General features: G+C 44.1%; 1 protein-coding gene across 1 annotated transcript in view; it reads right to left on the bottom strand.

The window, feature by feature from the left end:
* SFXN1 (sideroflexin 1) overlaps window positions 1-15,767 on the bottom strand; it is a 73,742-nt gene that overhangs the window by 23,027 nt on the left and 34,948 nt on the right. The window contains exon 6 of the mRNA XM_040344558.1: window positions 3,792-3,877. Within this exon, the coding sequence (XP_040200492.1) occupies window positions 3,792-3,877 (86 nt within the window). The remainder of the gene's footprint in view (window positions 1-3,791; window positions 3,878-15,767) is intronic.

Raw genomic sequence — 15,767 nt, 5'->3', positions numbered from 1 at the left:
ATACAATGCATCCATTGAATAGCCTTTTAATTTTAAGACACGGTTTCCATATAAACAACACACTGTTGTCTCCGCCATTACAGGAGGCTATACCTCTTTTACATGGCACCTTTGAGACAAGTATAATTGGCAGCATGCAACCTAACCAGATTTTACAACAACATCCAGACTAAGACCCCATACACATTATTCGATTTTCTGCAGATTTTTGTCTTCAGATTCACCAAAACCATGTAGTGCAAGGGCATACCTGATTGTATACTAATTAAAACGCTTAGAGCCCTTTCACACTGGTGCGTTTTTGCGGTAAAAAAAGCGCTATTCAAACGCTCCAAAAACGCCCCTCTCCACTGAAATAAATTGAAAACGCTGTAAAAACGCAGTAAAATCGCAGTGTTTTACCGCTATTTTAACGCTCTGCTATAGGCGTTTCCGGTGTGAAAGGGCTCTAAAGGTTAGACCTCATATTATATGGTTTTGGTAAATCTGAAGACAAAAATCTGCAGAAAATCTAATAGTGTGTATGGGATCTAAGGGTGCCTGTAAATATAAGAATGCGATGAAGTGTGCAAAAAATGTTGTGACCCCATTTTGTCATCACTGGAGGCCAGCCCTGTCATTTATACAAATGCAGGAACATGCCAAAACAAGGGATCAGTGGTTATAGAGTGGAAATGGTTTATTACATCATAAATGGAATAAAACATCATATACGTTTGGGGAGGGTTGTACAATGTCTCCTTAATCAGGGCTTAAAGTGCAGTTTTAAAAAGATGGGGAACTTACAAAGGTTCAGCAATACAATCTGCTCCTTCTAAAGCAGACTTCAGCTGCTTATGTGAACGCACAGTGCATCTGCAAAGTATTAACAGTGCTTCGCTTTTTCCACATTATGTTATGTTACAGAATTATCCAAAATGGATTAAATTCATTATTTTCCTCAAAATTCTACAATCAATATCCCATAATGACAACATGAAAGAAGTTTAAAATGTTTGCAAATTTATAAAAAAAAAAAAAAAAAACGAAAATCACCACTTGAGTATTTACAGCCTTTACCATGACACTCAAAATTAAGCTCAGGTGCATTCTGTTTCTGCTGATCGTCCTTGAGATGTTTCTACAACTTGATTGGAGTCCACCTGTAGTAAATTCAGTTGATTGGACATGATTGGGAAAGGCACACACCTGTCTATATACGGTCCCACAGTTAACAGTGCATGTCAGAGCACAAACCAAGCCATGAAGTCCAAGGAATTGTCTGTAGACCTCAGACAGGATTGTATCGGGGCACAGATCTGGGGAAGGGTACAGAAAAGTTTCTGCAGCATTGAAGGTACCAATGAGCACAGTCCAGTACTCTTCCTAGAGTGGGCCACCCGGCCAAACTAAGCGATTGGGGGAGAGGGGCCTTAGACAGTGAAGTGATCAAGAACCAGGTGGTCACTCTGACAGAGCTCCAACGTTTCTCTGTGGACAGAACAACCACCATCTCTACCGCACTCCATCAATCAGGTCTGTATGGGAGAGAGAGGCCAGACAGAAGCTAAATGCTCAGTAAAAAGGCACATGACAGCCCACCTGGAGTTTGCCAAAAGGCACCTGAAGCACTCTTAGGACATAAGAAAATTCTCTGGTCTGATGAAACAAAGAATGAACTTTGGCCTGAATGTCCAGCGTCATGTCTGGAGAAAACCAGGTATCGCTCATCACCTGGCCTATACCATCCCTACAGTGAAGCATGGTGGTGGCAGAATCAGGCTGTTGGGATGTTTAGCGTCAAGAACTGGGAGATTAGTCAGGATCGAGGGAAAGATGAAAGCGCTCTGGACCTCAGACTGGGGCAAAGGTTCATCTTCCAACAGGACAACGACCCTAAGCACACAGCCAAGATAACAAAGGAGTGGCTACAGGAATGTCCTTGAGTGTCCCAGCCAGAGCCAAGACTTGTACCCGATTGAACATCTCTGGAGAGACCTGAAAATCGCTGTGCACCAACGCTACCCATTCAACCTGATGCTGCTTGAGATGTTCTGCAAAGAAGAATAAAAGAAACTACACAAAAATAGGTGTGCCATGCTTATAGCAAACGCAAAGACTTATCTACATGTGATTTTTTTTTATTCTTTATTTTTAATAAATTTGCAAAGATTTCAAACAAACTTCTTTCACGTTGTCATTATGGGGTATTTGTAGAATTTTGAGGAAAATAATGAATTTAATCCATGCGGGAACACAGAGAACACACAGGTTCATAACATTGTAAATCGAACATTCCCAACATCCCCTACACATATCAAACAGAAAAGAAGGGAAGATCACTTGACAAAGGGGAATTGCTACATATGTCAGGCTCACAGGAATCCTCAGTCCCCCGCACGGCCCTGTTTTTGTGGCAAAAAAGACAATTTTATCAAAAATAGGAGTGTCAAGCTCAGTAATAACTGGCTCAAACAGGCATAGTACCTCAATATCTGCACCCGCAGAGAAAGTAGAAAGAAAATAAGGAAAGAGTACAAGGGGGAAGGTAGAAACAGAAAGAAAAAAAAAACCACACACCACCACCCTCCAGTCACATCCACCCCACTTGGGGAGCGTTCAGAGTCGATCCTCTCAGGGGGACCGAGCTACTAGCTGTCAGTATTCCTCAGAGAAGTAGAATTCGTGCCAGTGATACCAGGTTTTGGAAAATTTCTCATGTAGGCCTCTTTCCATAGCCATCAAGTCTTTCATGTCATGGATATCTTTTACCCTCTTCAACCAACCGGTCACCAATGGAGGCCGAGTCTGCTTCCAGTTCAGAGGAATGCAGCCCTTTGCCGCAGTGATCAGGAGCGGCAATATGGACTTTTTATAACTCTTACTAGGAATTTCGTGGTGGTGCAGAAGGAAGAGCTCAGGAGTCAACGGCAACTCCCGGTCCGTGAATTTCTGGATAATACGATGTACCTCTATCCAGAAGGGTCTCAGAATGCGGCATGACCAAAAAATGTGAAGGAGCGTTCCGACCTCCTCCCCGCATCTCCAGCATAAGTATGTGCTCTGGGGGAACATCCTGTGTATTTTTTCTGAAGTATAGTACCATTGGGACAGAATTTTGTATCCTGTCTCCTGATGTCTTGCACAGATAGAAGTTTTTTGAGTAAAGAGAACGATCCGGTCCACTTGTTTCTCGGTAAATTGTAAGCCCAGCTCTCGCTCCCACAAAGAAACATAAGGGGGTCTATAGTCCGGGGGCGGAGATACAAGAACCTGGTACATTAGGGAGATTGTGTGTCTCAGCGTGTCTGCAGGCATAATAGCTCAAATGGTGTCAGCTGCCGCCCATAGGCGGTCGGAGAAGACAATGTGCAGAAGTAGTGGGGTAACTGAATCTTCTGCCAAAAGGAGAGCCCACTCAGGGCTGGATCGTCTAGAATTTGTTGCCGATTCCGCCATTGACTGTTAATGAGAAAGTGCCGCACCCGAGACCTCGATTTTAATCCATTTTTGACTAAAGATGTAACATAACAAAATGTGGAGAAAGTGAAGCACTATGAATACTTTATGGATGCACTGTATAGCTTGGCCAAGCATTGCTTAGGGAGAAAGCAAAAATAATCAAATTGTATTCATAAAAATAGTAACATTAATAGCAACGCAACAGGTGTGTAGGTTAGAAAAAAAAAAGTTCTATTAACAGATGTGAAGTTGCTATTTTGCCATTTTACTAAATGTCTACTATTGCCACAAATATAACAGGTACTCGTTTACTTATGGGTTTCGATGGTTCAATAACCCAAACATCTTACCGTTGCCTCATTAATGGAATGTTGATACAGTTAGCAGCAGCAACAGCAGCAAAAGGAACAAATCTTCCTATAAGTGGTGAAATATGCTAAAAAAATAAACAGATAGGATTTTTCACGTTAAAAACCTATATAGTCAAGATTATGTTGTGCAAAAACCACATGCAGAGCAGTATTTATACTTTTTAATTAAGTGTATATGTAGTCAAATTCTGTGGAATTTCAGTTCTGACCATTTATTAAGCAAGAAGGCCTCAAATGGCCTCAAATATGTTCACACTGTAAACAACAACCCCTATAACAGGAGCCTCGCTGGAAAAATTAGTTTACAAAAAAGACATGCCTGCTCATTATTAGAATTAGGGTCAGGGGATTCAGGGTACTTTTCATCCTGCGCATGGGACCCTATTCATTCCTATGGGGAAACCTGTACTCCACAGAACTGGGGAAGGCCACCACTGATCAACTCTCTAAAGGATTAATGGAGCTGCTATGCAAATGCGTGGAATAAAGAGGACCCGGCAGGGAAGCTTTTGGAGTCACAGACTTTCTTCCAAGAAGGGACACAAAGTTCAAGGGGTTGCAAAGGTAAAACACACAGCTCCTTTCTCCATCTGCAAAGTAGAGTGTCCTGACACTCCTGCTCGCCCCCTCCCCCCTCAAGAGGCTTTCTCCACACCAGGGAGAAAGCCTCGCATTTCGGTGAGTAGTTACAGACAGAAGAACAGGAAGTGGGGATTTCTCAGAAGAAAGGACATTTAAAAGCAAAAATCGAAGGATGAGGTAAGTGAAGGAGGACTGCACTAAGGTAAAGGAAGCCGTTTAGGGAAAACATTTTTTACCTTTACAACCCCTTTAAGTTTCCTTGAATGGAGACAGAGGCAAGTAATGAACTAGGTGGTCTGCACTCAGGGGGATGCAACCATGCCTTAAAATACATCTTGTATGAAAAAAATACAGGTGTTCTTTAAGCACCCAGGGTTTTGAATGCTTCTTATGCAAGGGCAAGAAGAATACACACATTTTACATATAAGTGCAAAAATCTAACATAATGGGTTTGCCTTAATTTTAAACCCATTTTAAATATTTTTTATGAATTTGTATATAAAAGCTTTTTTATTTAAACATTTAATAATGTGTACTAATGGCAGAGAATTGTAGATAAACATAGAATCTGTTTACTTTAGGACTCCGATTGAACAAACCCTGTGCAAAGCAGGTGAAGAGGGGGGGGGGGAATTAGATTTGTTTTTTGACTCAATCACTTGTGTGTGTAAAATGTATAAAAAACAAAAAACAAACAAAAAACAAACACAATGGAATTCAGCTGCCAGCACTGAATAAGTCAAGATACAAACTCCACAAATAATAGGATATACAAACAGTGCAGCTCTAAAACAAATAAAATGAAATTGCATACAAAAGATAGTAAGGGTGCAGGTGTGATAGTGAAAGCACTGCACCGTAGGTACCTACCCAGCAAGGGTGGATCAAGAGGTGGCACCATAAAGTGTGTAGGGTCCCATGAAGGTGATGCAATCCGACGTGATGGCTCAATATGGGTAAGTATATATAGCAGCCGTATACCAAAAGTGGCCAATGAACGCCACGCAGCGTAAATAGGGGGGAAGGCCCGCCTCGCCGTCCAGGCAGTAACGTGCCTGGCGTTGGCGCGCAAACCCTCCTCGTACTAGCCGCAGATGGATAATCCACGCCCCCATTGCGGCGTCACAAGTGACGTCACCCGTCGAGAAACCTGTACATGTATAATATTTACCCTCTAACATTGCAATTTTATGAACCAACTCATTTTTATTTATCTTTTCTATGCTACCCCTACAAAGCCGGTTCTCATGTACCAGATGCCCCATTATGAGTACCTACCATAGACCACCATGTACCCTCTTGTTTCCTCTAGAATTATGTACCTAGACCCATTACTATTATGCATTACCATGTATGTTTTGTTGGACTAATTTGTACCATTATATAATTTCTAGGTGGTCACTAATTGTACCATTTTATCATCTTAATGTGTATATGTCATACCTTCTTTGTTTGTATAATAAATATTTTTTTACCATATGCTTTTGGTTCATATGCCAGTGATGTTCTTCCTTAAAGTCCCACCCTTAGTTTCTCTCATTCAACCTATCGGGGATGGAGGCATGCTAGTTATTGCCTCAATTGAAAGTCCCAATCTTAGTTTTAGGCCCCAGATCCCAGCATCTCCTCCGCTCTACCGTCTAATGAGTTTCGGGGAGTTTGTGATCCCCGGCTATCAGCGGACCCTTTCTGACCCTTGGGTCTGGTCTGGGATGCTTTTGCTCCCTATCCGTGTTAGACCTAGTTCTCGTCCCCTGCAAGACATGTTGGGCGTTTTTCTGTTTTGGGGACTCTCCGTTGCAACTCGGACTTGACAACCTGAACCCAAAGACTGTACAGCTGTGATCCGAGGTCTGCTTGGCTGACGGGTCAAGGTATTTTGTTTAGTTCCGTTTTATTAGACTGTACTTAGGATGCATCGCTAGTATTACATGTGGTAGTGTTAGGCTGGCTAGGGGGGGGGGGGGGTAGTTCATCTCTATTCATGCTCCCCCCTCCTTGGATGTATGCTAGATATTACGGGTGGTTAAGACTATTGGGCTAGCCATTACACTTTCTTTTTGGGGCTTCGTGGAGTTATTGCTGCCGCTCCGCCCCTCCCTCACATCCCCGCCAACTGCAATCGATTCCTTATTCTACCCTGGCATGTTCAACTGGGGGGGGGGGGGGGGGGGGCAGCTGGATTTCATGTGGGGAGCTTTGCTCTTACTATGGTCTCGGTCAGGGCCCGTGCTATCTTTCTAAAAGGTTCAGGTCATCAGCATCTGCACCTTCATGAGCCCGGACGCCTCCTGTCCCTGACTCCCGCAAGCCATGGCGCAGCTTTAGAAACACTCAACTGAGGGGGGACACTCTTTCCGACGCTCTCCTAGATGGTCCAGCGGCCATGTCCGGCTTTTGATGCGCTCCCTATGCCCCCCCCCCCCCGGGCGATGCCCGGGCTCAGTGAATCCAGAGAAATTTCCTACCTTCCGCATATGCGGAGCCCCAGGCACACTCTCCTCTACCAGACTCGAATGGGGTGGCTAGGAAATAGTGCTCACTGTGGCTGAACGGGTAACGGGATATTACCATGGTTAGCACTTGATAGTTTATTGCTTTATTGTAATTTTGGGCTCTTCTATGGAGCCTTGGGATGTTTGCCTGCGGCTGCGGGCTATTATTATGGTTATTAGTATTTTTTTTTGCTTTTGTTTTACGTGACACTGCTGGGTTGCTCTGCTCATGCTTCCTACCATATTTTCCCTGGGGGAGTTTCGGTGCTGGGTTTTTGCGATTCAGCGCAGGAACTCCCTCACGCTCAGTGGCTCCTGACGGAGCTCCTCCTATACCTCCTGTTCACTGACTATTTCATGTAGGCGGTTTCCTCACCGAGACCGCTCTCTCCTATATATGCCTTCCTCCCTCATTACTGCCTGTCTCTTAGTGGTGGCGGGCAGCTCACGATTGGGAGATACCTTTGTGTTAGTGTCTTGCCAACCCCCACACAGTGCAGTGGTTCGGCCTGATAGTATATTGGGCCGGAATCCACTGGTCTCTCACTGTACAGTTTCTCCCCCCCTCTGGTTAGAGTTGGTGGACTGTTGTTGTGTCCCCCTCCTTCTCCCCACTAGATTGCCCAGAGGCGTTCTTAGAGGACAGACAGACGCTCACGCCTCGGGTACCGTTTGAGCGGTGGGATTACATTTTCTTGCTCATTTTAGTCAGCTTGTCGGCCCCTAGAGATGACGGACGTTCATATCCACGTTGACCCTGATGTCCCTAGACCTTTACCCCCCGCACAGGTTAAGATTATCTCTCTGAACACGGTTGGCCTCAACACCCCCAAAAAGCGATCCCAATTGTTATATACCCTTCGGAGAAATAAAACGCAAATTGCTTCCATTCAAGAAACGCATTTTCGGTCGGATGCGGTCCCGAAGCTTTTTAATCGCGATTTCCCCACGCCTCTACTGATGGGTCAAAGACTAAAGGTGTTGCAATCCTTATATCCAAAAACTGCCCCTTCCAGGTCTCAGAGGTCAAGTAACGGCAGATTTCTATCTCTCAAGGGAACACTCCATGGTAAGCCCGTTAGGTTGGCGAACTTGTATGCGCCGAATAAACAGCAAATTCCCTTTTTTAGGGACTCCCTACAACAACTCATGAAATTTTACTCCGGAATCCTTATTGTGGGTGGGGATTTCAATGTCGCCCTTAACCCTTCAGTAGACTCGTCCTCGGGATCCTCGTCCACGTCTTACAGGGCTCTCCGGGTGCTCAAAACCCTCCTCCAAAACCTCACTCTACACGATACATTGCGAACTTTACACCCCAACGTCAGGGATGATAAAATCCAATAAATGGGAAAGGTTGCGGCATCCCTACGAGCTTAATTTCCAGGCTCACTCGTGTATCGACCTCTCGGAAGGAATCGCGTAATGATGTCACAGACGTAGGCCACATCCTACATGGTTCATCACATATAACGTTGTCTGGGGATAGGTTTATTGGATTTCATCATATGCCAACGTTTATCTGGAATTCTTGTAAGTGCAATCATTCACTTTAACATTAAAGCGGTCCTCCACCCTAAAGTGGAGTCCCGCTGATCGGAACCCTCCCCCCCTCCGGTGTCACATTTGACACCTTTCAGGGGGGAGGGGGGTGCAGACACCTGTCTAAAGACAGGTATTTGCACCCACTTCCGGCCACACGCTACGGGCGAAAGACGGGCATTCCGTCACATCCCGTCTGTCGCCCGTTGTGTGCTGGGAACACTCGGCTCCCAGCACACAGCGTGTGAGCCAATCGGCGGGCGCAGCGCGACTCGCGCATGCGCCGTAGGGAACCGGGCAGTGAAGCCGCAGCGCTTCACTTCCTGGTTCCCTCACCGTGGATGGAGGGGGGAGCAGCAGGGTGACGAGCGATCGGCTCATCCTCTGCTGCGATCACCGCTGGACTCCAGGACAGGTAAGTGTCCTTATATTAAAAGTCAGCAGCTGCAGTATTTGTAGCTGCTAGCTTTTAATATATTGTTTTAGTGGCACATCCGCTTTAAATTGTTTTTTGACGTACTGCACTATGGAAGCGCTTTTCTCTTTCTCATTCCCGAGTTCCGTGTGAGCGGTGAGGATTGAAGAGAGCATAATAATAGGTTTTGGGGAGACCCATTTCCCCATTCTCAGCTGGACCACCTATAAGCTACTGGTCACATTTTAGCTGGTAAATTACACTGGGTGTTGAGCAAGATTCTCTCTGGTTTAAGGATGATCACCCTTTCTTCACTTGAAGTGTGTTTTGCTACACGTAGCACGCATGAGGATCTCTGTATTTATCACCAATTACATGGACTCTCGATATGGGATTTTTTCAACATAAATTTCTGCATGTCATACCTACATTCTGTGATTCAAGATTCATGCAAATTTCATTTTATTTGTTACTTTAGCACTGCACTATTTGTGTGTAAAATGTAGCTTGAACTATTGAGCTCCATAAACAAGCATTTTCTTTCCTTTTTGTTTTTAAATGGAGGTTAGAATAGTTCTTACTGACACAGAGCAACTTTTGATCTCTAAAATTATAATCCTTTGTACTGGGCAACTGACAGGTGTATAGACTTCTATGTAATCTGTATTCAGGCTGTAATATAAACCATGATAAGCAAGAAGAAATTCTCCCATTAGGGCATGGATTTAAAATATTCATCCAAATTATTTCAATAAAATTAATTTACAATATATTATTTTACATTTTGTTTTAGTAGTACAACAATGGTTGAATTAGGTTCAGTCAACAAGTGCCAATCTGTACTTTTTTTTGCACAAGCATATTTTACAGTGCTTTACAGAGTACATTAATGTAAACCTAATCAGTTCTTGTGCCTACCCCAATTTTGACAAAGACCGATTAAAGTTGAACTCAAGTTCAAAACACAATTTAAATAAATATCGGAGCTCGGTTACCTCCTAAATAATTTTTTAATATCTTTGTCCCATCTATGCTTGAGATTTCTATAGCCCCTCACACAGCAACCCTGTTGTGTTCTCTCTCCATCCCCAGCTATCAGACTGGACAGTGAAACAGAAAAAGCAAACTAATGTGGTCATCCCTATCTGCACTCCTTCTATAAGCATGTTCCCTGTAAACATATCGGAATGCAGCATGCCCTATTGATTTTAGTGCTGCCCTCCCTCTGCTGCATAGCAACATGCCGATAACAATTCAGGTACTTGCACTAGCTTTAGAAAATACATTTATGACTAAATACAAAGCTATATTAAAGTAGAAATAAATGGAAAAAAAAAAAAATGAGAAAGGAAAAGATTAGAACACATATTTTCTTTGACATCTGTGTCCCGTTGGGGAGCGATCTCTTCACTTCCCGTCTATAAACCAAAGCATAATGCGAGTAGAAATCCTTCCAAACTGAAGGCATCCCTGGTTGTCACCAGAACTAGGTGTCCCGATTGGAAGATTTCCCATTGGTTACTATTCTGGGGATAACCCAAAGTTTTCTTTCACCATTACTTTTGATGCCAACTGTAAACATGACGAAACATGAATCTCAGACCGCAATAAAAACCTGACCTGTGTTCCAATTTCTCTTCAAAACCATTTTTTTAGTTTTGGATAGAGTGCCTTTAGTTATATTTGAATTTGTGACTTTCCATTTGCTTGGAATTCAACTTTAATCTGCATGTATACTTTAGGGCAGGGGTGGCAAACACAAGGCCCGCAAGCCGAATCCGCCCCTCTCGACCTTGCCATATGATCGTGACCGATCTGTCATCCGCGGTGCGCACCGCTGCCTCGGCCTTAAGCTTCGGCCTAGCTCCGGCGCGGTCGGCCATCTTGGTACACCCGGCTCCCATGATGGACGTCCTGGAGATCCAATCACAGGACCGTGGGATGTGTGACGTCCATCATAGGCGCCGCAGACTCCAGAAGGCGGCAATTACAAGCCTCCTCGACACCATGCACTAGGGAGCAGAATATGACAACACTAGTGCATGGGCGGGCGGCTCTCCTCTCCTCCTTTCTGGCTGGCTGGATGGATGCTGCGACACATGTCAGGTAGGTCCATGTTACATGTATGTCAGGTAGGTGAAGTCATTGTGCATGTCAGGTAGGTCCATGTACAGTGCCTTGCGAAAGTATTCGGCCCCCTTGAACTTTGCAACCTTTTGCCACATTTCAGGCTTCAAAACATAAAGATATAAAACTGTATTTTTTTTTGAAGAATCAACAAGTGGGACACAATCATGAAGTGAAACGAAATTTATTGGATATTTCAAACTTTAACAAATAAAAAACTGAAAAATTGGGCGTGCAAAATTATTCAGCCCCTTTACTTTTAGTGCAGCAAACTCTCTCCAGAAGTTCAGTGAGGATCTCTGAATGATCCAATGTTGACCTAAACGACTAATGATAAATCGAATCCACCTGTGTGTAATCAAGTCTCTGTATAAATGTACCTGCACTGTGATAGTCTCAGAGGTCCGTTTAAAGCGCAGAGAGCACCATGAAGAACAAGGAACACACCAGGTAGGTCCGAGATACTGTTGTGGAGAAGTTTAAAGCCGGATTTGGATACAAAAAGATTTCCCGAGCTTTAAACATACCAAGGAGCACTGTGCAAGCGATAATATTGAAATGGAAGGAGTATCAGACCACTGCAAATCTACGAAGACCTGGCCGTCCCTCTAAACTTTCAGCTCATACAAGGAGAAGACTGATCAGAGATGCAGCCAAGAGGCCCATGATCACTCTGGATGAACTTCAGAGATCTACAGCTGAGGTGGGAGACTCTGTCCATAGGACAACAATCAGTCGTATACTGCACAAATCTGGCCTTTATGGAAGAGTGGCAAGAAGAAAGCCATTTCTTAACCACTTCCATACAGGGCTTTTATACACACCTCCATACCGGGCCTATTCTGGCACTTCTCTCCTACATGTACAAATCATAATTTTTTTGCTAGAAAATTACGCAGAACCCCCAAACATCATATATGTTTTTTTTAGCAGACACCCTAGGGAATAAAACGACGGTCATTGAAACGTTTTATCTTGCACCGTATTTGCGCAATCATTTTTCAAACGCTTTTTTTTGGGAAAATTGTTTCATGAATTAAAAAAAATAACAAAACAGTAAAGTAATTTTTTTTTGTAAAATATGAAAGATGAGGTTACACCGAGTAAATAGATACCCAACATGTCACGCTTTAAAAAATTGCACACACTCATGGAATGGCGCCAAGCTTCGGTACTTAAAAATCTCCATAGGCAACGCTTTGAACATTTTTACAGGTTACCAGTTTAGATTTACAGAGGAGATCTAGTGCTAGAATTGTTGCTGGCACTCTAACGCACGCGGCGATACCTCACATATGTGGTTTAAACGGCGTTTACATATGTCAGCGGGACTTGCGTGTGCATTCGCTTCTGCGCGCAAGCTACTGGGGACAGGGGCGTTTTTTTTTTACATATTTATTTTTTTTACACTTTTTTTTATATATTTTTTTTATTATCACTTTTATTCCTATTACAAGGAATGTAAACATCCCTTGTAATAGGAATGTGTGTGACAGGTACTCTTTATGGAGAGATGCGGGGTCAATAAGACCCTGCATCTCTCCTCCAGGCCTGAAAGCATGAAATCGGTGAAAAAAAATTCACCGATCTCATGATTACAGTTGCTTAGCAGCCGCAATCGCGGCTTTGTTTACTTACGGGGACCACATCGCGCCCGGGTCCTCCGACGGTCATAGAGATGACTGGTGACCATCTGGTCACCAGTCATCTCTATGCTTCCTGCCAGCGCCGGACGATTCGTTCTCCGGGCCTCCGATGGCACGGGAGAGCCCGGAGAAGCACAGGATGGCGGCGGGAGGGGGGGGGTCCCCTCCCACCGCCTGTAACAACAATCTAGCGTCGGACCCACCGCTATGATCGTTCTTACGTTGTGCAGAATCGCCGGCAGAAGAGAAGGATATATGAATGATGCCTCTAGCTGCAGGTATCATTCAGATATCCCCCCACAAAGCCCAGGACGTCATACTCTGAACGATAGAGGTCCTTTGTGGACGTCATTTTACAATGGGCCGGTATTGAAGTAGTTAAAGATATCCATAAAAAGTGTCGTTTAAAGTTTGCCACAAGCCACCTGAGAGACACACCAAACATGTGGAAGAAGGTGCTCTGGTCAGATGAAACCAAAATCGAACTTTTTGGCAACAATGCAAAACGTTATGTTTGGCGTAAAAGCAACACAGCTCATCACCCTGAACACACCATCCCCACTGTCAAACATGGTGGCGGCAGCATCATGGTTTGGGCCTGCTTTTCTTCAGCAGGGACAGGGAAGATGGTTAAAATTGATGGGAAGATGGATGGAGCCAAATACAGGACCATTCTGGAAGAAAACCTGATGGAGTCTGCAAAAGACCTGAGACTGGGACGGAGATTTGTCTTCCAACAAGACAATGATCCAAAACATAAAGCAAAATCTACAATGGAATGGTTCACAAATAAACATTTCCAGGTGTTAGAATGGCCAAGTCAAAGTCCAGACCTGAATCCAATCGAGAATCTGTGGAAAGAACTGAAAACTGCTGTTCACAAGCGCTCTCCATCCAACCTCACTGAGCTCGAGCGGTTTTGCAAGGAGGAAGGGGCAAAAATGTCAGTCTCTCGATGTGCAAAACTGAGACATACCCCACGCGACTTACAGCTGTAATCGCAGCAAAAGGTGGCGCTACAAAGTATTAACTTAAGGGGGCTGAATTATTTTGCACGCCCAATTTTTCAGTTTTTTATTTGTTTAAAAAGTTTGAAATATCCAATAAATCTTGTTCCACTTCATGGATTGTGTCCCACTTGTTGATTCTTCAAAAAAAAAAAAAAATTAGTTTTATATCTTTATGTTTGAAGCCTGAAATGTGGCAAAAGGTCGCAAAGTTCAAGGGGGCCGAATACTTTCGCAAGGCACTGTATGTCAGGTAGGTCCATGTATGTCAGGTAGGCGAGGTCAGTGTATGTCAGGTAGGTCCATGTATGTCAGGTAGGTGAGGCCAGTGTATGTCAGGTAGGTGAAGTCAGTGTATGTCAGGTAGGTGAAGTCAGTGTATGTCAGGTAGGTGAAGTCAGTGTATGTCAGGTAGGTCCATGTATGTCAGGTAGGTGAGGTCATTGTGTATGTCAGGTAGGTCCATGTATGTCAGGTAGCCCATCTCATCCTATCCCACCCCACCATACCCCATCACATCTCATCCTACCCTACCCCATCCCCACCCCATCTTACGGCATCCACCCCCATCCCATCCTACACCACCTCATCCCATCCCAGGGTGGATGGAAGGAGAGTGGAGGGTGCAGAGGTCAGATATTGCACACGGTCCATAGCATACTCCTGTATCCTGCATTTCGTACGCAGCAAACTCCTGAATCCTGCGCTCCATAAAACCAGTAATAAAACGAATGCAGTGACAATTATTTATAATAGTGGACACGTAGTCTTACAGATACAACCGGCCCTTTGAGGGCAACCATACTGCTAATGTGGCCCCCGATGAATTTGAGTTTGCCACCCCTGCTTTAGTTCTTAGTAAACATGCAAAGGGCAGAGGGAGGCACCCTACAATCAATGTTAACGTTTTAGTCGAGACATGCTGTAATAAGCAGCAAGGCAAAACAAAAGTCTGCCACATTGGTTACATTTTCCAGCAATCAGGAATACCAGCCACAGAAAAAAAAAGGAACAAATCATTTCACTTTGCATATCACATTAACAAAAATACACAAAATCAGTAGAGCAAAATATTTTTGGAATGGAAACCCAGAAAGTATCATGGCACACCGCATAGATCCCTTGAAACAGGTAGCAATGTTATCAAAAAGTTTAATTGAAAACATTTAGCCTGCTGGTTGGACAATATGTGGTGAAGCATGACCAGCAGAAAATGCCTACAATGCTGAACTTGTGACGTGCCGATCTAAAAAATAAATGAATAAATAAATAAAAGCACAGATGCAGTACTTAATCCATGTTCCTTCTTTGTTGAAAATGGTTTTGGGCTACAAATTCAGGCCAGTGGCCTCCCTACACCTAAACGGTGAATCTAGTCTGAATGACTTAAAGCGGGGGTTCACCCTAAAAAAAAATTTCTAACATTTCATTGAGCTCACTCTCGACATTGACAGTATGCCGATTTTTTTTTTTTGCTGTACATACCTCATATAGCCATTTTCTTACCCGGCTTCCGGGTAGTGCCTCCCGCGGGACTGGGCGTTCCTATGCAGCAGTTAGTGATTGACGTGATGACAAAAACTACCCCCCCCCCCCCGTCACATAAGGAGCATCACAAGTTGCCGAAAGAAGCCAAACGTCGGTGCGCAGGCGCCGTTTAGCGCCGACTCGACGTTCGGCTTCTTTCGGCAATTCGTGACGCTCCTTATGCGACGGGGGGGGGGGGGTAGTTTTTGTCATCACGTCAATCACTATACGAGGTATGTACAGCAAAAAAAAACGGCACACTGTCAATGTCGAGAGTGAGCTCAATGTAATGTTAGAAAATTGTTTTTAGGGTGAACCCCCGCTTTAAATAGGCACCTAGATTTGTCACATTGCAATCCAATATATACATTTCTTACTGCTGAATCAAATTAATCCTAATCCAACTTTCAGGGTTTACAAGTGCCTTAATTAACACACGTGAGTAAAAGGCAATGACGGGGGGCGTGGCCTGGACATGGCTGAGTGAGGGAGCTTTTTTACCGAGCTCCCGGCCTATACCCTCATACCCCGGCAAATCTGCACATTAATACCGGTATGAGCTCAACAAAAAAGTACAGAACTAGAGCAGTTACCAGGGGAACCCCCGCAGGTA

This window comes from Rana temporaria, chromosome 3 (assembly GCF_905171775.1).
Source record: "Rana temporaria chromosome 3, aRanTem1.1, whole genome shotgun sequence".
NCBI lineage: Eukaryota > Metazoa > Chordata > Amphibia > Anura > Ranidae > Rana > Rana temporaria.
Note: the sequence above shows the minus strand (reverse complement) of the source record. Positions and strands in the feature narration are given on the sequence as shown.